Source organism: Vigna unguiculata, chromosome 3, assembly GCF_004118075.2.
Source record: "Vigna unguiculata cultivar IT97K-499-35 chromosome 3, ASM411807v1, whole genome shotgun sequence".
NCBI classification, from domain to species: Eukaryota; Viridiplantae; Streptophyta; class Magnoliopsida; order Fabales; family Fabaceae; genus Vigna; species Vigna unguiculata.
Window position 1 is genome coordinate 46820567 of NC_040281.1, and position 20889 is coordinate 46841455.

Sequence of the window (20889 nt, forward strand, 5' to 3'; positions counted from 1 at the left end):
TTGGAAAATAACAATTTTGCACAAGTGATTAATGTTGTCACATGTCAGCTATAGCAAGAAATATGTTGTATATATGTACGTAATATTTGGAAGCATACTTGTACAATCATATTCAATCTATAATCAACAGTATCCACTCTGAAAAATGGTCCAGGTTTTCTAGCCTAAATTTCTACTAGCCTTTGAAAAATAAACAACGGGTGCTAAATAAAATGGTGAAGAGGTTCTTTGGTAGTGACTTATACAAGACTAACTATATATAACGGCTACGAGATTTCTACTTTTATTTGATCAAACTCTGGTTCCTACCCAAGAAAACCTCAAGCAACACCAGACCTATTAGTGACTGTACAAGTGTAGGGAACCTCGAAGCACAGTAACATAACAAATATGAAGCTGTGTTTTAAAAACTGGATATCTCTTCATGCATGGTTCAGACGGGGATCTGCTTTAAGCGAACTGCTAGTGGCATGCTTCCATATCCAACCCCTAAGCAGAAGATCCATTGTACCAGACTGAGAGGTGTTGTGTTGGCAAAGGTTCCCAAGTACTCAACTATTACGATTTGAAAGAAAACAGTGCAACCGAGGACAGCTATGAACACATGATTTTCCCATATGCCTTTAAAAACATCTATTTCCTCCATCTCACGTGAGTTTACCTCATTGAAAACCTGCATAACCAAACGAACCCATGTCTAGTTAGGCAAAATTTCTCCGTTAAGATTCCATAAAAAAACACATATTAAGGTTACTAAAAGTCTTGAAGAAATCATTCGGTAATCACGAAAATTAGTGGAGATTATTGGCACGTGATGATCTGAACTTGCTAGTAAATTCTGTGAGGAGGAGGGTTTAAGAAGGATTACCTGACAGAATACAAATGTGTTGAAAATAAGAGTGTTTAAGACCACTTCAGCATTCGGGCCTCTCAGGAAAAACACCCATTTACCTATTGTCTGAAGAAACCATATCACCACAAACTGATACAGTGCTTGTCCTAAGATATTCCTCCACATTACATTGTTGATGAAGTCACCTCTCCTCCCAACTGGTGCACGCTTCATTAAATCATCAGTTGGAGGTTCTGTTGCAAGTGCAAGTGCTCCCAGCGTGTCCATTATCATGTTCACCCACAAAAGTTGAACAGCTGTCAGGGGTGCACTGCCTATAGACAAAATTCACGTAAAATCACACGATAAAGAACATTTCTTTTTAGCATAATTGCTACTGCACTCTCTACGGAATGAAAAATGATGAAAGAGTGCTTGAAACACAAATTAGGAATTATGTTTTAACCTGTCAGGCATGCTGATGTGAAGTTCACTAGTAATGCAACCACATTTACAGTGAGCTGGAACTGTACGAATTTTTGAATATTTATGTAAACTGAACGCCCCCATTTAGCTACTGTCACTATTGTGGAGAAATTATCATCCAAAATAATGACATCTGCACTTTCTTTTGCAACCTGCACAAATCTCTTGTTTTAGAAGATTGAGATTATTTTATCAAAATGAAGTGCACTATAGTCACCATTCCCATTCCGATTCTTTTGATTTCAAATATTCGATCAGGAATGGATCATATTAGATTTCTCTTATGAAGAGACAGTGAAAAAAATATCCTAAATATGATTCTGCTGATAAAAAGTAATGATCTTAAATACGGTTCTCTTTTCACATGTCAACATCTCAAAGGAGCTAGATGCATTCCCTATCAAGCCAAGCTTATCATCGCAATTGATTCACCTCAGTTCCTGCAATTCCCATAGCAAGTCCAATGTCAGCTTCATGAAGGGCCGGGGCATCATTTGTTCCATCACCAGTTACAGCTACAACTTCACCGAACGTGGTACGTAGGTGTTTCACTAGTGTATGTTTGTCTAGAGGTGATGATCGAGCCATAACCTTAGAAGAAAATTGAACACATCATATTATTTAATGCATCAACCATGTTCCTGGTTAAGGATTGAATCAATCAGAGATGTTACTCATATAGCAAGTATATGAAGCACCTGAATTTTGGGAATTAGCTCAAATAATTCCTCCTGAGACTTCTCTCTGAAATCTGGACCCTCAATGGCTATGCCATCATCTGTTAAGATCCCACATTCCCTGGCTATGGCCTTTGCAGTATTTATATTGTCTCCCGTAACCATTCTCACCACTATTCCAGCAGATCGACACACATCAACTGATTCCCTAACGCCAGGACGAACAGGATCTTTGATACCAACAATTCCTATACAAGTGTAGCCAGTTGCAGGAATAGGGTCTTGATCTGAAAACCCACTTTCTAATTCAATATATGCAAGGCAGAGAGTTCTTAGTGCCTCACCAGCAAACTGGTTGATTGTACTCGTGAGATAATTACCCGATTCTCCATCAATGGAGACAACAACACCATCTGAATTCATCACCTTGTCACAAGCAGCCAGAATGATTTCGGAAGCACCTTTACAATGAGCCCTTAAACCTCCTTCAGGGATCTCCAGAACCACACCCATTCTTTTCTTCTCAGAGTTGAATGGCTCAACTTTAACAATCTTACATGTTTGTCTCTCTGCATGAAAATCTCCACCCAGTGCTAAGCCAAACTGCAACAGTGCTGACTCTGTTGGAGTCCCCAAGATCTCACGCTTACCTTTCTTGTTAACCACAACTTCTCCTCCAGTGTTGCTAAATATTGACTGAAGCAATATTTTCAAAGCAGGATCTGGGAGTTCAGAGGACAAACTAGAATTATTACTCACCTCCTTGACCTTCATACAAATGCATGTTTTCACCACAGTCATGCGGTTGGTTGTCAGTGTGCCAGTCTTGTCACTGCATATAGTTGTGGCTGATCCCATAGTTTCACAAGCTGCCAAATGCCTCACCAGGGCCTTGTCATTCATCATTTTCTTCATTGCAAATGCAAGGCTCAATGTCACAGCTAAGGGTAACCCCTCTGGCACAGCAACAACGACAATGGTAACCGCAATGGCAAAGAATTCCAACATCTCCATTGCATCATCTGCTGAAAACCACCAGAATCTTCCCTCTTCGAGTTTGCGGCCCATGAGTCCTTTCACCAAAACCGCAAAGGTAACCACTGCAAAGAATAGGCCTATCTTCCCAATAATGGTTGCTACTCCATTCAGTTTAACTTGCAATGGGGTTTCATCATCTCCTCCTTCGCTCAGAGTTGCCATCAACTTGCCCCATTGAGTCCTCATCCCAACAGTGGTAACTAACATGGTGCAAGACCCATCTTGGACCTTGGTTCCAGATAGAAGAAAAGGGTTTTGGGAAGTCACCATCACTGGCTCACTCTCACCGGTTAAACTTGATTCATCGATCAACACAGAAAATCCCGTAACAAATAAGCCATCCGCGGGAACTTGGTCTCCAATGGAAAGATGCACAAGGTCACCAGGAAGTAAATTATATATTGACATTTTCTGCCTGTAACCGTTTCTTGTAACCTGAATGGAAATCTTTTTCTTCTCCTTGTCCAAGTCCTTGAATTGCAACGATTGGCGATAATCACTTGTTGCTGTCACAAAGACTACTAGTAAGATACTTGCAACAATTCCAAGACCATCATGAGCACCTTTGGGCCATCCTTCCGTTAATATGCCAACTATCAGAGACACAATAGCACACACCCCAAGGATCATGAGAGTCATGTCTTGTACGGCTTCGAAAACAAAAACCCAGAAACTCCGAACTTCACTTTCGGTGAATTTATTGACTCCAAAAAGCTCTTGTCTCCTGCGCCGTGCTTCAGAATCACCACTAAGCCCCGTGGTGGTTGATGTTGAGAGCTTTTCTGCTATGCCATTTACTCCACCATGAAACTTAAGCTTCTTTACGTCGTGGCCTTCAACAATAGACCCCATTTCATCCGCACAGATTTGGAAACCAGCCTCTTTAACTTCATCAGGCACAACATAATCGCTTGGTTGAACACCTGCGGGTATTTATATGATCACAATTCACAGATAAACAACTTGATTCTCAATGAATAGCCTTAATTTCTATACTATAAAACACTATCAACCGATCAAAAACTGTAATGGTAAGTACCATTTTCAATAATTATTATAAAAGTCAACAGACTCATATAGGCATAACAAGAACGACAGTGTAAAAAACGGATAAACTTCTAGGATTTTGAATAAATATGTAGAAACTTACCTTGGATAAATTGAAATGCCGCTTTGGAAACCAAAACAGCAACCCTTAGCTTCTCCTGCATTAAAGAGAGAATAAGCCTTTGAGAATCCGCACGTGAAGAGGTCCCAACTTCTCATGCTATATAATGTGGTATTTCTTTAAGAAGGGAATGGAGTAATCATATTGCTTACGAGTATCCTCAAAAACAAATAGGTCTATTACAGTGTCGAATAATCATCAAAATTTTAATGAATTTGCATGTCAATAAATAGATTCGAATCTACCCATTTGAAATCTATATTGAAAGATACGTCAAACCTATATATTCGAGGTTCAAAATATTACCTGATTGGTACGACGCATAGCAGCTGCTTCGTAACGTTTAGAGATGTTGGCAGTGAAACGAAAGCGTCGTTTGGGGTTCTTTACCACCCCACATACCTTCCTCCATTTTTGAAGAGCTTCATCAGTAGTGTTTTTAGACTTCACTCCTCCAAAATTTTCATGCAAATAACTCTCCATCTCACTTCTAATGTGCTTTGATCTTTTCCTTCTTTGATGCCTTCTCCGTTATTAATCGACTCTGAGACTCTTTTCAAAAACCGAGCTCACGTTGAGAAAGGCATTCTAATATGCACTAACTCTGTAACAGCGACAAGGTAGTAACATTGTTAGAAAAAATTAGGTTACGGTTTGGTTTGCAGATGTTTTCATGGAAAGACAGGGAGAGAATGAGTGAGGTTGGAACCTCGTGAAAGGTAAAGTTCGAGTCTAAGAAAATGAATGGAGAGGGGAGAGATGAAGAAGCAGAGGAGGGAAACGAGTGAGGATCCGAATTTTTGTAGTGTTTAAGAATGAATAACGGTCCATTCTTCTGTTGTTGTCCGTTGTTTTGGGAAACTGGGGATGAACGAATTCCACGGGTCAACCTTATTTTCTTCAATGGAAGAATTGAGAAATATAGAGTGCAGTATTCGGTTCTGTTGCTCTATAAATAGCTTAACGTAAAGGAAAATTATCTTTTTTGACAAAAACTTTTTACAAATTTGATAAAGTTTTCATAAATGAAATTAAATTAGATTAATTTTTTATTTTTTAACTAAAATAAAATAATAAAGTAACATTTTTTTATTTAAATAGGTAGTTTATCGATGACAAAAAAAAATGTCAGCATATCGTCTATAATAATATATAAGGAGATTCCTTCTTTTATGTCTACATTTTATAATGTCAATTCTATCCTTTACAATATAATTATTTATTAATTTTTTTTAAATTAATGGTTATTTTTACTTATTTTTTTATAAAATTATTTATCTTTTTTTTTATTCATCAATAATTGATTTTTCTATTCACTTTATTTTATTTTTGAATAAATTTATTTTATATATTAACTTAATAACATTTTATTATTATCACCTGTTAATATATTATCCTTCGTATTTAAAATAGTGCTTGTGTGTATGCTACCGTAAATTTCTCACCCCCAAAAACTTTTATGTTCAAATTTTGGTTCTCCTTTGCATATATTAACAATTCCATTAGTTTTATTTAGGGGTGGCAATGCGGGTCGGTCCGGCTCGCATAAGGCCCGCACAACGCGGGCTGGCCCGTCCTGCCCCGCATACTTTATGCGGGCTAAAAACATTGGCCTGCCCCGCATAGTCTTCGTCCCATGGGCCGGTCCGTTTTTTTTTTTTTAAAAAATATATTTTTTTTAATTTTTATGATGAAACTTTCAATGTTTAAAAATTGGTAAACTTTAAGAAGTTCACAAAATTACGTAAAGACTTTGAGGAATTAGATGATAAATTGATAATTCAACATTTTCATCATATTCATACTATGACATACACAATGTATTCTGTATTCTTTAAATTTTAGCACATTAAAAATTACATAATACTTATCTTTTCCAGTTATACAAGAATTTGAAATGTTAATGCAAGAGTCCATAAAAGAAGTAATTAATATATACAAGTACAAGTTTTTTTTTTAATTTTATGCGGGCTTGCGGGCCGGCCCGCGCGGACCGCGGGCCTATGCGGGTCGAGCCCCGTACGGGCCTGCAGGCTCACTTTCCTAGCCTGCCCCACGTTTTTTCTGCGGGCCTGCAGGCTGAGCCCGCGGGCCAAGCCCTAATTGTCATCCCTAGTTTTATTTACGAGATCAGAAAAATAAGTTGACAAATAATTTGAGTTTCTTTCTAAATTTAAAACACACTTATACACTTAATAATACACTATTTATTTTATTGAATTTTTTAGAAGTTCAAATAATAAATGTATTTTAATTTAAGAGAGAAATTAAATATCACTTTTTTAAAAAACTCCCATAAATAGTTATAAAGTAGGTTTTATTCATGTTATTTTTTGAGAGACATTTGTATTTGACTTCAAAGCTACATTGTAAAAAACCAATATGTGGAATGGTGTTAATAAGAGAGAAATTATCATTTTATAGTGTACTTACCAAGATGAACATACATTTAAAAATTTAAATTAAATTATAATTTTAATCATCCTTTGATAGTTTAAGTGATTAGAAATTTGATTTTTATTACATTAAGTTTCCGTTGTTTAGTTATGCGATTGAAAAAATAAATGTCGAACAAATAAACAGTACAAGAAAATTATTAAATAGTAACTAATTTTATGACAAAAAAATATATGTAATGAATTTTTATGATAAAAAAAAATATAGAAACTAATTAGAAATTAATTTGTTAATTAAAGATTAAATTAGAGACTAATTCTCTTGTTAGTCAAGACATAATTAATTAATGTTACTGACCAATTTAAAGACCAATTTATAATAAAAATTATTTTACTTACCAATTTAAAGACTAATTATAATTTTTTAAACTATTTTAGTTACTAATAATTTTTAATTTATATATTTATATCTAAATTAGTTACTATAGGACTAATTATTTTTATTCATTAAAATTAATTATTAATCAAATATTTTCTTATAAAAGAAATCATATAATTTATTTATAAGTCGTTTTCAATTTAGAAAAGTATCATTTTTCTTTCATTTTAACGTGGTTCACCATTCTTGCCAACCTCTCCTAATGACCCCTCAATCCAAAGCAGAGACTTGTCAGAACCCAACCACTACGCCTGCAGATTTACTCACCCCATAGAAAGAAAAGAAAATTGCCAAGAAACAGAAAAATAATATTTACATAATTCGAAACAAAACTGGTTGCTATTATGCAAATATTCAAGTGAAAATATACTCGTAATGTATGCTTTTATTTATTATAATAAAATAAATAATTAATATAGTATTATTAAAAAAAAGGTTAAATACATTTATTATAAATTTTTCACCCAAATATACTCATTTTCCATTTAATTTAGATTATCTCACTTTTTCTTAATTAAACAATCTTATTTTCTTTTTTCTCTTTTCTTACCATTTTCACACCTATCCCATTCCAAACAAACTTAAACCATTATTTTTCAAGATGACTTCTCTATCCATTTCTTTTATGGACAGTTATTAGTTGTTAATTTTTTCGAAAAAAGTTGGACTTTGAACCTCTCTCACCCTCACTTATAAATCTTATCAAATCAACTTTATTGCTCAATCCATTTATCCATCTATTGATGTTGCTTCTCCACTTCAGCCAACATCTCAAGTATTACATTTTTTTTTTAATCAAAAGTGAGCTAAAAGTCAAAGTATTTTCATGGGTCCACTTGAAACCTAGTTCAAAATTCTAAAGGATGAAGTAGAAACAAACCACCACCGATCATAATGATATAATACGTCAATAATCTTAAGACAAATGAAAAAAAAATGATCTTTAGTTATATGTTATATACAACTAATTATCAAAGATACAAATCAAGACAAGTGATCACATATTATACAATAAATCCTTGGTTAGTCTAACATAAGATTAAACTTAATAACTTAAAACTTCATCACACATGTTTTAGTAAAGTCTAAGCATATGTAGATTGCTTAACATCATAGTACTAACAAATCAATTTAGATTAGAAATTATAAGAGATAGACATGATGGTAATACATTGCTAACTTAACTGAATTACCACTTTGTTTAGACAAACTCACAATTCCGCTCAAATGACATGAATAAAATGCTTATTTTCAAATAATTTTAAGTTTACAATGTCTAGCTTTAGCGGTTATAATACTTAGCTTTAGTGTTCTAAATATTTAGTGTAACGGAAAGAAATAAAGTCAACTTAACTTACTTGGTGTGCCAATTGCATTAACAAACCCCAAAAGGAGAAAATGTAATAGGAAGAATTCAAAACAGACACAAAAATACTGCTTAAGCAAGATTGATTCACTTAAGCAATGTATTTATTTTGTGATGAATTTTGTAACGAATCATTTGTGATGATTATTCTATTTATAAAAAAATGTTACTGATTATTGACTACCGAATTTATAATGTAGTAAGAATTTAGAATCATAAAATTCTATCAAAAAAAACCTTATAAATTATTTCTAGACGAGTTTTGTGTCAATTTTAAAGATGATATACTTTGTCCAAATTCTTAAAGATGATATATTTTTCTCCAAATTCTTGACAAAGGGGACAAAGTATGTCACAAATTACTAAATTGGTCACAAAATGGGATATAATTTTCATTGATTGATGTTTATCCCAAAAAGTTTCATAAACAATAAATGTTATTTTGGTCGTGTTTAAGAGAGAAAGGGAGGAAGGAATTTGAACTATTTATAAAATGTTTGTAATTTCTTGCAACATAAAGTATGTTTTTTTTGTCTAAGGTAATGAAGGGAGGAGTTACAAGTTGTGTTCTTAGTTTTAAAATAGAAGAAAGAAGGAGTCTGGTTGTTCTGCTGATTTTTTTTATTGTTTTCTGTTGAGCATTAAAAATACATTGTTTTGGTATTTTAGAGATAATTTTAATATATTTTAAAATTTTAAAATTAATGGTCATCAGTGTATTTTAAAAACACAACAAAAGAACAACAGAGAAAAATTAGTAGAGAATCCAAACTCAGAAAAAAGCTAAGAGGATGAAGAAGTTAAATAGTTGGAAAAGTTAGAAAGATTTTGAAGTTGTTTAAGAACTAACTAAGGTTATAAGGTAAAATAATACTATATGATAGTAAAAGAAAACTAAGGATTAAAGATAGGAAAGTGAGGGGATAAAAGGATAGAAAATGTACTAGTTATTTATTTATTTTTTCTATTTTAAGTAATTCAATTATTTCAATATTTATAATTTTTTTATAATCAAATAACATTTTTTTTCCATATAGTTGACATCTATAATGAATTACATTCTTAAAATATTTTATGCTAAGCCTTTATTAAAATTTTCAATTAAGAATTAAGATTATAAGTATGTTTAAGTTTAAAACGTAATATTGTTATTAATAGATAAAATTCACAATTTTTATTTTAAGTCTCACACACATAAAATATATTCGTCTAGGTCTATATAATTATTTTATGGTCAACATATTTCTTACTAAAAAATCATCAATATATTTCAATTGTCGTATTAAACGTTTCAGTTACAAATTAATAGTTCAAAAAAACCGTTACAAATTAATTCAAATACATTAAAAGTACCATTTAGTACGATTCAATCCATTTTCAACGCTAAACATTGAAAATCAAATTAAGTCATAGTATATATATTTTTTATTTCCAATTTCTTTTGTCTATTAATTTAGTTGGTTTTCAAATTATAACTATTAAATAGAACAATTCAGGAAAACGAATTGGCTAAATTTGTCCGAACTTGTTTATTTAGATAGTTTAAGTGCATTATTGGTTATAACTCGTATATTTATTTACTAACCGGTTATTGTGTTACATTAAAAAGCAACGAACAAAAGAAAATGATTATATTATGATTTTTATTTTTTTAACTAATATCTTTTATTTTTTTAATATAGTTTTGTGTGAATTATTGACTAATGGATTATTATATTTTTTCATAAAAAAATTAATACATACATTAAATTATGTCAGAAAATAAATAATAAAAATTAAAAAATAAGAGTTACAGTATAATTTTCCTTAAAACGTCACAAATTAAACTTTGAATTTATGAAAACAATTTCTATTTTGATAGGGTATTTGGGTATCCGACCGAGAAAGTTAGATGGCAAATTTATCAACGGCGAAATTAATGTGAGAACATTTATGAGTCGTCACATGTGCCATTAAGTTTTCTTCCCACCCCCAAACATCATTTATGGCCTTTCACCCCAAATTCTTCACCACCCCCTAACCTCATTTAGGTACATGTTATGCACTCACACCATTCCTATTCTCTAATTTTAAATAAATAAAAATACTTTATACTTATCCCGCTAATTTTTTATATATTTCTCAGGACTTATTAAACAATTAAAATACGAAATATTTATTAATAACAAGGTGAAAATGAAGTTTCTTACTGAGGTGAATAAAATGACCTATAATGGTGATAATAAAAGCATTGAAAAATCTTTTCAAAACTGTGTCCTTCTGTGCGCAGTGCGAGAAGCGAGCGAGAAAGAGATGAGGGGTTTGAATCAATTAGGGGCAGTTGAGACCATCTACGAGGAAGAATGCGAGTTTTCTTCAACCTCTTCTCGTTCCCTTTCGCCATCATTCTCCTCTTCTCCTGCATCACTTCACTCCAGAGTAAAAGCCTGGTAACAAATCCTTCACTCCATTGTTCATCTCTCACCATGGTCTCCGATTATGTTTAGTTTCTCATTTTAGTATTAAAAATTCATCCAGGTCTCTGAAAATAGGCCGTGAAACAGATGTCTTGATTCGTGTTCAAGGAACGTGTTTTCGTCTGCACAAGGTTGGTTCATTTACCACCAGTGATTTTCTGCTTCATATTATGCTCTGCAACTGATATTAGTTCAACTCTGTTTTTCTCTATGGCTTGCGTGAGGTTACAGTGTTGGTTTTTTAGGAGAACAATTTCTTTACCAACTTCATTCTTTGATTCATCGTGAGCCTTCTGTACTTAGTAATACACAATCATACCCGCATCCAAACGTTTATTCTCGTAATAACAAATTAACATTAACCTTGGGATTTTCTGAGTAATATCTCACAAAATGTTTGGCTCAATTTGTAGTTTTCCTACTTGCGATTACTAGAGTTAAAGAAAAGTTAAAACGCAAACCTGATTATTGGTAGTGGCAATAGAACAAATTAGGATGAATAAGAACAATGTTGGATGGCCATCGGAAAAGGAGAATAACCTATGAACAAGGTATATGAATCTACTTCCAGCTAGCGAAAGAACGTTAGGAACTACTTTATTTTTTTCAGCATTTCAGGTCAAAATGTTGTTCACACGCTACATCAATTGTCAATTCTACACATGTACATCAGCCCCTTAGGCTTGAAAAGTTCTTATTTTAATTAAATATAATTATAATGTTTAACAACCTATTTTATGTAAAAGTACTTCACAATCTTATTATAGAAATATAAATATCAGAGGGACTAGACTAATTTGTAAATATTATTATTATAGAAAGATTGTAAATGAGTTATATATACATAAATAAAGAGATTTCAAAACACCAGTTTCCAATTAAAAACACAGCATTAAGTTATTATTTTCCTATACCTAAAACCTAGAGGAGTCCAGCAAGTTGTTTTCCAAAAAATCCCACTCAATTGAGGTTACAGGAACAGCTAGAGTTAGCAGCATATTTACATAATTCTCAACCAAGCTTATTGACGATGCTGCCAATTGCTGTCACGTCTCAACCCCATGAACATTGTAAAATTCAAAAGTGAATCACACTATGTATAGTATTCCATCTATTCTAAATTTATTGTGTGATTAAACAATGTTGTGATCATTTGTTGAGTGGAAAGTAATAACATAAGAATCCATTCCATGTATGTTGTGGGAAGCTTCAGTGACGCCCTGTTTTGTCTTGACATGACCCTTTTAGATCAGTAATTGCTTTTCATGGCGCGGCTTTTAAATCCTAACAAGTAGGGACATTGCTTTAATTTAATTATTACCAATTACATAGAAACAAGCGCTGTACTTTTTTTCCCTGATAATGAAACGATGGACACTCATGATGTTCTCCGTTTTTACTTTTTTCCCAGGACCGTGTGGTTTCACAAAGTTCATACCTAAAACGCCATTTAACGGAAACTTCGGACCTCACTATCTCTCCCCCGTTAAACATAACGGCCGAGACCTTCGCCGCTGTAGCCGAATTCTGTTACAACGTCAGAGTTCAGATGACGCCGGCCAATGTGGCCGTCATCAGAACGGCGTCGGAGATGCTGGGAATGACGGCAGCAGACGGCCTGAGCCACATTGCCGAAACGTGCTTCTGCGAAGTCGTTTGCACCAACCCAGAGCAGGCGTTAACGGTTCTCCGTTCGTGCATACCGTTACTTCCCGAGGCTGAAACGACGGCGACTCTCGTTAGCAGATGCATTGAAGCGCTTGTTACAATTCACGGCATCACTCGTTTAAATGAGGTGAATGAAATGCAGCCGCGAGATTTTCAAATTGTGGCTGAATCATTCGGTAGAAGGTTCGAGAACCACGACGTTCTCTACAAGATGATTGATTGGTATCTTCAGGTATGACACGTGTCTCGTTTTATTGGATCAAAGTTATACTCTTGTTGCTACTGATTTTAGAGGCATATTTGGTATTTGTGAAGGAAAACAAGTTTAAGAAAGTCACGGAGGATGAGAGAACTGGAATATGCAGTTGCATAGATTGTACGAAGCTCTCGAGTGTTGCCCTGGTAGAGTGTGTTCAAAACCCTAGAATGCCGTTGAGATTGGTGATGCGAGCGGTGCTGGTGGAACATCTCAACACTCGGCACTCCATAGCCATAGCAAGCTCTCAAGTTCAACGTCATCAACTCCGATTCGAGAGTAACGAGGGACGACAACGACGGCGTTCCATGACGCTCGGGGACTTCCTCCATCGCGACGCGGCGTTGCGGCAAACGGAGCGACTGAAGACGGCGATGGATTCGACGAATGCGCGCATTGGAAGTCTAGAAGAAGAGATGAGGTGCATGAACAGAGTGTTGAGAGAATGTGAAGGGAAGGAAGGGGAAGAAGAGAGAGGTGTGTTGGGGTCAGAGCGTTCGGCGAGTTTCCATTTTGTGCCGGTTGAGAATGGTAGGGTTAAGAAGGGAGAACGATGGTCGAGATCGTCTTCGAGAATTGAGTTTGACGGGAGAAAGGAAGAACGTCAGGGGAAGAGGTCTTCTTTCTCTGTTGATGTTGGGAGCGTGACTCCGAAGATGAACGGGACTTTCCGGCAGAGGTTCGTGATTGGACTCAGGAATGCATTTCGGGTACAAAACTCAACGTCAACTTGACTCGAGAAACAAGTTACGCGAGTTTGTTTGGAATTGAAGATTGTTGTGGTACATACTTGACAATTGTAACCTACCATCTCGACTATGGTGGAAGAGAGCATCTACAATGCACAATGCACAATGCACCTTTGTTTTGCTTATTTTTATTTTTTCGCTTCTAAAATAAAACACAAATTTTAAAATTTTATATTAAATTCATTCCAACCTTAAATCTGATAATAAAACGTTTCACCTCATTCTTGTTAAATTTTGTGATTGCAAAATATATTTATATGATAATGTCATTGTCGCAACCAAGATCACGACAGAAAGATAAACCAAAAATTAAAATTTGCAAAACCAGTAAAGTGGAATGACAAACCAAAAATTCCACCCCTACTGGACTGGGGTGGGGAAGGGAGAGTGGGAAGTGGGCTCCCTTCGCTTTATTTATTCTATTTATTGAGAACATTGGGTCCTAATCGGTCAAACAAACCTATGTGAAGTTATGGAAGATGCTTCTTTTATGATCTATAGACGAGACGTTTTAGCACCTAAAGTGTACGACACTTCACTCTGAGGAGATAAACGATAAGACTAGATTTGACTTCCTTAATATCCCTCAGGATATAGAGAGGAGGAATTTATGGAAGACATGGTTTGGTCGAGATCGGAAACATTCTTTAGTTTTTTTCTTTGTGAATTCTGGGTTGTACGTCAATCCAGGCTCGGCAGTGAGCCATCACATCACTGTCTAGTCGCCACTATAGTTTATTTTAGGAAATTAAGGGAAAAAAAATAAAACAAGGTCTGTGAAATATCAGATTTTGGGTCCAGGAGTCAATTACGCGTGGGGAAGGTATTAGCACCCCACAACGTCTGTCCTAAGACATTACCTTTAATTAAATGTGCAAAAAGTTATGTGGATTTTCAAAATATTTATTTTTGCCAAAAAATAATATAAAAGGATTTACAAAAAAACAAAAATATTTTTTTATTTTTTAGGCCCGACAAGGATTAATCCTTGCTCCTACGTATCTCCATTTACAATGGAGAATCGGATTATGTAGTTCTTTATGAAAAAACTATTTAAAAAGCTATTTGAAAAATGATTTATTTTCTTTTATAATTTTGAAAACCTTTTTATTTAAATTTTAGTATTATTTTAAAATTGGTATCACGCGACGCGAGCAGCCGGACAAACACTCTAAATAAATTCTTTTTCTCTAATCTTTTATTTTTTTAATCATTTATAAATTTTTAATATTCTTTTAAAGTTATTTTAGAATAGTTGTAGATGTCATTGCGACGTGAACAACCAAATAGACATAGAAGAGTAATTAAAGAAAGTTATTTTTTTATTTTTAGATCAGCTCTATATATTGTTTAAAAAAATAAAAGTCTAAATCTGATGTCAAGCGATGTGAGCGGTTGTGCAGACACTAAAGGAATGAGGAAAAATATTTTTTATGATTAAAAAAAAGAATTAAAATTAAAAAAACTAAATCAAAAGATGAAAGAATTGAGAATGACGTACCTTACACAATTTAATATCTCCTCACCTTTTCTCTCTTTTTTTTACTTCCTTTTCTAATATTTTTGTGTTTTTTTTTTTCCAATAGAGATAAAGATGAGAGGTGTCTATGTGTAGGGATGGCAACGGGGCGGGACGAGGACGAGTTTCGCTATTCCCATACCCAAACCCAACGGGTATCAAAATTTTATCCCATCCTCATCCCCGTCGGGTAATGGGTATAATCTCGTACACATACTCGTACTCGTTTCCTTACTATTTTAATATAAATTTTAATTAATTTTTATAAAATAATAAAAAATTACTATAAAGGAAACATAATATTATCAAATATTCAATATTAGGATGATGATTGTTTCTTCGATATAAATACTTTGAAATAAATTATAATTGTTTACATTTTAGATTAGAATACCAAATAAAATTTCATGAGAACTAAAACATTTATTAAATTTGCAAACTGCAAACATTAATGAAACCTAGTTGATAAAATTTAAAAATATTTTTAAACAAATTTAAAGGAAAACAATATTAAAATTAAAATATATTTTAAATGTTTGTTTACTCCAATTTTTTAAATTCTAATGAATCCCTTTTTTTATACACTAATCAAAATGATAATACATCACTTAATCAAAATGACGCAAATAACAAATAATAAACATAATAATAAAATTTTAACATGGATATTGTATCTTTTGAACTCCAAAATATGTTGGATGGTGATAAAAAAATATTCATGGCAATTACATTAAATCTTGATATTGTAGTAAATAAAAGATATTTATACAATTATAGTGAAAAATTACAGTATAATTGATATAATGAGTTAGAAATAAAAAATAATTAGATAAAATATACTTAAATAGTATTCTACATGATGAAAATAAACAAAAAATAAAAATAATAAAAATTTAACAAATGTATGTCTTAGAAACAATTTGAGAAACTGTTGAAAGAAATCGGACAAAGAAAAACGAATGTATAATTAAGGGTATGATAAGATGAAAAATACCTTAGACATCTAAGAACATTTTTCAAATATCAAAATATATATTCAATGGTTGAGAAATAATTGTTTTAGCGAAACAAAAAAGTTTTTCAAATGAAACAAAAATTAATAAAAATAAGTAAAGAATTTTTTTTATATTACCTAGTAAATGAAATGATAAAAATAAACAAAAAATAAAAATATTAAAAATTTAACAAATGTATGTATTAGAAACAATTTGAGAAACTATTGAAAGAAATCGCACAAAGAAAAATGAATGTATAATTAAGGGTATGATAAGATGAAAAATACCTTATATATCTAAAAACATTTTTCAAATATCAACATATATAATCAATGGTTGAGAAATAATTGTTTTAGCGAAACAAAAAAGTTCTTCAAATAAAACAAAAATTAATAAAAATAAGTAATTTTTTTTATATTACCTAGTAAATGAAAGGTTTATGTTATTAAACACTTAAATTGAGAATATTAAACATACTCATGTGAAAAGAAAGTATACAATAAATAAAAATATTAAAAAATAATAGAAATATTCAAATATGAGACATAAAAAATTTTTAATTGACATACATCATTTTAACATAATTACATAAATGTTAAGATAAGATGAAAAATATATTGGAGATGTGAATTAGTTTCATGACAAACCAAATAACTAGAAAAAAAAAATTGCAGAAAAAAAAAAATATATATATATATATATAGGGTTACTTAATTAATTGTGAATATTTTAATAATTTAAATAATGACGGAGATATGGCGGGGACGAGTATTATAGCGGGGACATATACATCCCCATAACCATCCCCATACCCAATTGAAAAAGTCGGGGATTCCCCATACCCATACCCATACCCAGTCAATGCGGGAATTCCCCTTCAAAACGGGGACGGGTTTGGGCAATATCCACGGGGACGAGTTTATTTGTCATCTCTATCTATGTGGGTGGTGATGAGAGAGTGTAGAGAATGTTTTTTTTTCTCTTTTTTTTTTCTGTCTCTTCTAATATTTTTTTTTTTGAAAGAGAGATAAAAAAAGAAGGTGTGTGTGGGAGTAGTAATGGGAAAGAATTAGAGAAGGGTAGAGAATCCCCTCTTTTGCTTGTCCTGATAGAGTGCGTATTTATATTCAGACCTTGTAATATCAACGCAAAATATCAGCCTTGATGCCTTAATTGTTAAGTGTAATGAACAATATAAGGAAAGAATTGATCATGATAGCAATATGTTATAGGAATCAAATCATAACAAATCAGAGTACAAAATCAATCTCAATTAGTAATATTAATTCTAGCCATCATAGCACAAAATCAATCCCAATTAGTAATATTGATTCTTACAATTTGAAGAGATATTGCTTCTAATTATTAGAATCATATCATCACTAATTTCTCTATCTATCAGAACAAAACAAAGGTAGAAGATATGTTTAGTTGTTGGATTCATGAAAAGGGATGTGATAACAAAATAGGCTCTTTTTTTTTTTCCTTTTTTTTCTTTCTTTTCATCTCTTTTTTTTTTCTTTTTTTCCCTAAAATTAAAGTTTGAAAATCTTGGAAGAAAATTTTATTTCACATTTTTTTTTATTTTTTATTAACTAAAAATATTTTTTTATTTTATTTTTTTTTTAAATAAATTTATTTATCCGGACAAAATTGGGTGTTAACAATCATATATTCGAACAAGGAGTAATTCATTCTGGCAATGTTTTGATGAGTTATATGTTTTAATGAAATGATAAGAATTAATTTTAAGTAAAGTAAAATATATTTTAAGGAAACAATTTATAAGATGTTTTTTTTTTTATTTGATACTTGGTCAAAATCATACGAAAAATAACATTTCTCTAGAGCTTAAATTAGTTGCGAAAGAAGTTATGGGCTCTAAACCTTTAAACATATCTGAACAAAATTTTATATAAAATTCATTCCAACCTTAAAGTTGTTAGTAAAATGTTTCACCTCATTCAAGTTAAATTTTATGATTGCAAAATGATATTTATATGATAATATCATACATTCCAAAAAGAAGTAATTCACTTAAATAATGTTTTGATGAGTTATATGTTTTAATGAAAAAATACTGATACCCAATTTTATCTATCTTTAAAGAATTCAAGCATATATTTAATTTTATATCAGCGCAAATTTTTATAATTTTTTCACTTTTATGTTGTGTTTGTTTCTGTTAACGTTGTTTGTTTCCAGAAAAGTGTGAAGAAATGGTGGTGTGGATTTGTGAGTAATCCTTCTCCCATTTGTCTCACAAAAGTGAGAAGATTGCATGGAAAAGTCACGTCATGGTGAATTTATTTAGGAAAAATATTGTTTGACACCATTTGACGAATGGTAATTTGTATAAGGATAAAATAATCTTAATAAAAGATTAACTTTTATGTTTTTAGAAAAAAGAAAAAATAAATAATTATGAAGGATAGTGTCAAATGACAGTAAAAAAAAATAGTATCTACCAATGTCCATTTACTTATATAAGACTCCTCACAATTTAACATTTTCATGCACTCTCTACTTATTTTTACTTATTTTTGGATTGGGTCTAGTTTTTCAAAGAGAAAAGTGATGAAGATGAAGCAGAGGAAGAAATTGATTATGGGAATTGAAAAAAAAAAAAAAAGCATAATGACTAAGACAAATTGATTTGCTGCCGCTTTTTCACATGCTCCAAGTGTTGGTGACTTGGTGGTGTTCTTGGTCTCATGCTCATGGTGCAATCTCTGGTAGTGTGGCCTGACCCATGCTAGTTTGGCCTCTAGGTGTGTTGTAATGGTGCCTTGTTGGTGTTATCTATGGCTATTGTAGATAGTCTCTTGCCCAATAATTTTGAGAAAGTCAAAATAATATATTTAAAAATTTTGAACTCATCAATAATTTAATTAAAACTACAAATTTTCAGTTATTTCTTTTTCAATATAAATAACTATATTGCCGGCAATAAATTTATCTTTCATTTTATTCTGTAATCTTGTTTTGATAATCTTCATTGTGAAACCCCTCTTCTCTTTTTCTCATTTTCTCTCTGTTTGAAAAGAACAAAACCAGTTTCCTTCCACTTCTCTTCCTCTGCTCCTCATTTCTTCCTCAGCCTCTCTTCCAAAAATGGTTCTCTCACCATTTCTTTGAAGTGCAATCAGACTCTGGAAGAACTACTCCAACAGAACCCTTTGTTGATCCCTCTCCTAGCTCCTTCCCTCTAGGTGAGTCTCCACCCTTGCTTGGTTCCTTCATGGGTCACACGCAATATTTCCAACATATCTTGTGCACTGGTGCAGACTGAGATCCTGTAAAACTCATCTAGGGTTAAGGCAGATGAAATTATATTTCTAGCTTTTACATCATATTGAGCTCGTCTATTTTTGTCTGTTGTCCATTGCGAGAATGACTTTGGTTCCTGCACATCATTTACAATATTAACATGAACAAATGGACCATTTAACACAGCATCCCAAATACCTCTATCAATAGATTCCAGAAAAATTTGCATCCTAACTTTCCAGAAAGGATAATTTTCACCAGTAAATAAAGGAGGTCTGTTGATAGACGCACCCTCAGCAAAAGTTTGATTTTGTCCAACCATTTTCAAAAAATTTGAATAACTATGAAAGCAAGCTCTAATACCAATTGTTGGTATCGCACAGCGAAATGTTTAAGCGTTTGGACAAAAACCAAGAGGGGGTGAATTGGTTTTAAGTAATAAAATTAATACTTTAAAATTTGTCCAAAATTTTATCGATTAAATCAAATATTAATTTCTTTAAACACAATAATAGATGGAATAAAGAGATAGAGAAGAAAATTGAACACAAGTATTTATACTAGTTCGGATCAAAAGATCCTACGTCCAGTTGTTAATCTCTCAAAAACAAGATTAACTAAATCACTAACAAATATCAGATTACAATCAGATAATAAAAGACTAAGGAAAGAAAACACCTCTCTTGAACACACAAGAGATGAACACCTTTCTCTGAATCACATAGAGAACCTTGACCTTAGCTTTCCTAGCAACAATAACAGCACTCAATCTCAGAAAACCTCTCAGGAAAAGTTATCGCTCTACCCACACTAGGTTTTTCAAAGCTTCTTTTGAGAACACTCTTTGCAGTCACAACACTAGCACTCTAACTTCTCAAAAAGGTAAGTTAGAAGTAACTCTGATGTTCCTTAAATAGGGGTTCCAAAAATTAGGTCAAAAACTGAACAATCGCGCCCAACTGACCAGGATAATTGATTTTAATCGATTATTCCAGTGTATTTTCTGAAAATAATTTTTTGAGCAGATAATCGATTATCAGAGGTGATAATCGATTATTCCAGTGCTTTCCTGAAAAAATTGACTCAGCTCAGGATAATCAATTATCCTAAGTGATAATCGATTATCACTTTGATTTTTCGAGAAATACCAGAATTTGCTCTTTGCATATTGATTCTAACTATTCTAATTACACTACAAGATAACTTTAAACATAACAACACATGTTCTTCATATTGACTTCCATATGGCTTTTAGGCTTCTTTTATCATCATCAAAACCTTGCTTCAGCATTAGACTTGTATTTGCTTTTGCCAACATATACATATGGTGAAATTGCATGGAATTGGATTATGAGAAGATGTGGTTGAACTAGGATTTCAAGGGAAATTCTAAGGGAAGTGTTTAGTGTATGTAAGAACATAAAGACTCAATTTTTGTTGCTATCCTGACGCTCCAATAACCATTAAGAGTCATGTATAGTATAATGGATTATGTCGTGAGGAGTAGCACGATGTCCTAGTCTGTGGACCCAATCCGTCACAGATGCAAAGGGGACTTACCTTGGGAGCGGTTG

The 20889-nt window shown here is 32.5% G+C and overlaps 2 protein-coding genes across 2 annotated transcripts; one reads left to right on the forward strand and one right to left on the reverse strand.

Moving 5' to 3' along the window:
* Positions 1-59: 59 nt before the first annotated feature.
* LOC114175919 (calcium-transporting ATPase 2, plasma membrane-type-like) lies at positions 60-5097 on the reverse strand. The gene is made up of 7 exons (XM_028060763.1): positions 4508-5097; positions 4184-4238; positions 2017-3956; positions 1751-1909; positions 1299-1470; positions 869-1167; positions 60-673 (listed from the first exon to the last, which is right to left on the reverse strand). The coding sequence occupies exons 1-7, from the start codon at positions 4682-4684 to the stop codon at positions 434-436; spliced, it is 3042 nt and encodes a 1013-aa protein (XP_027916564.1). The 5' UTR covers positions 4685-5097; the 3' UTR covers positions 60-433.
* A 5567-nt stretch (positions 5098-10664) lies between these two features.
* On the forward strand, positions 10665-13727 carry LOC114175920 (BTB/POZ domain-containing protein At3g49900). The gene is made up of 4 exons (XM_028060764.1): positions 10665-10831; positions 10920-10989; positions 12270-12758; positions 12842-13727. Exons 1-4 carry the CDS (start codon positions 10695-10697, stop codon positions 13514-13516), a joined length of 1371 nt encoding a protein of 456 aa, XP_027916565.1. The 5' UTR covers positions 10665-10694; the 3' UTR covers positions 13517-13727.
* The last annotated feature ends 7162 nt before the right edge of the window (positions 13728-20889 follow it).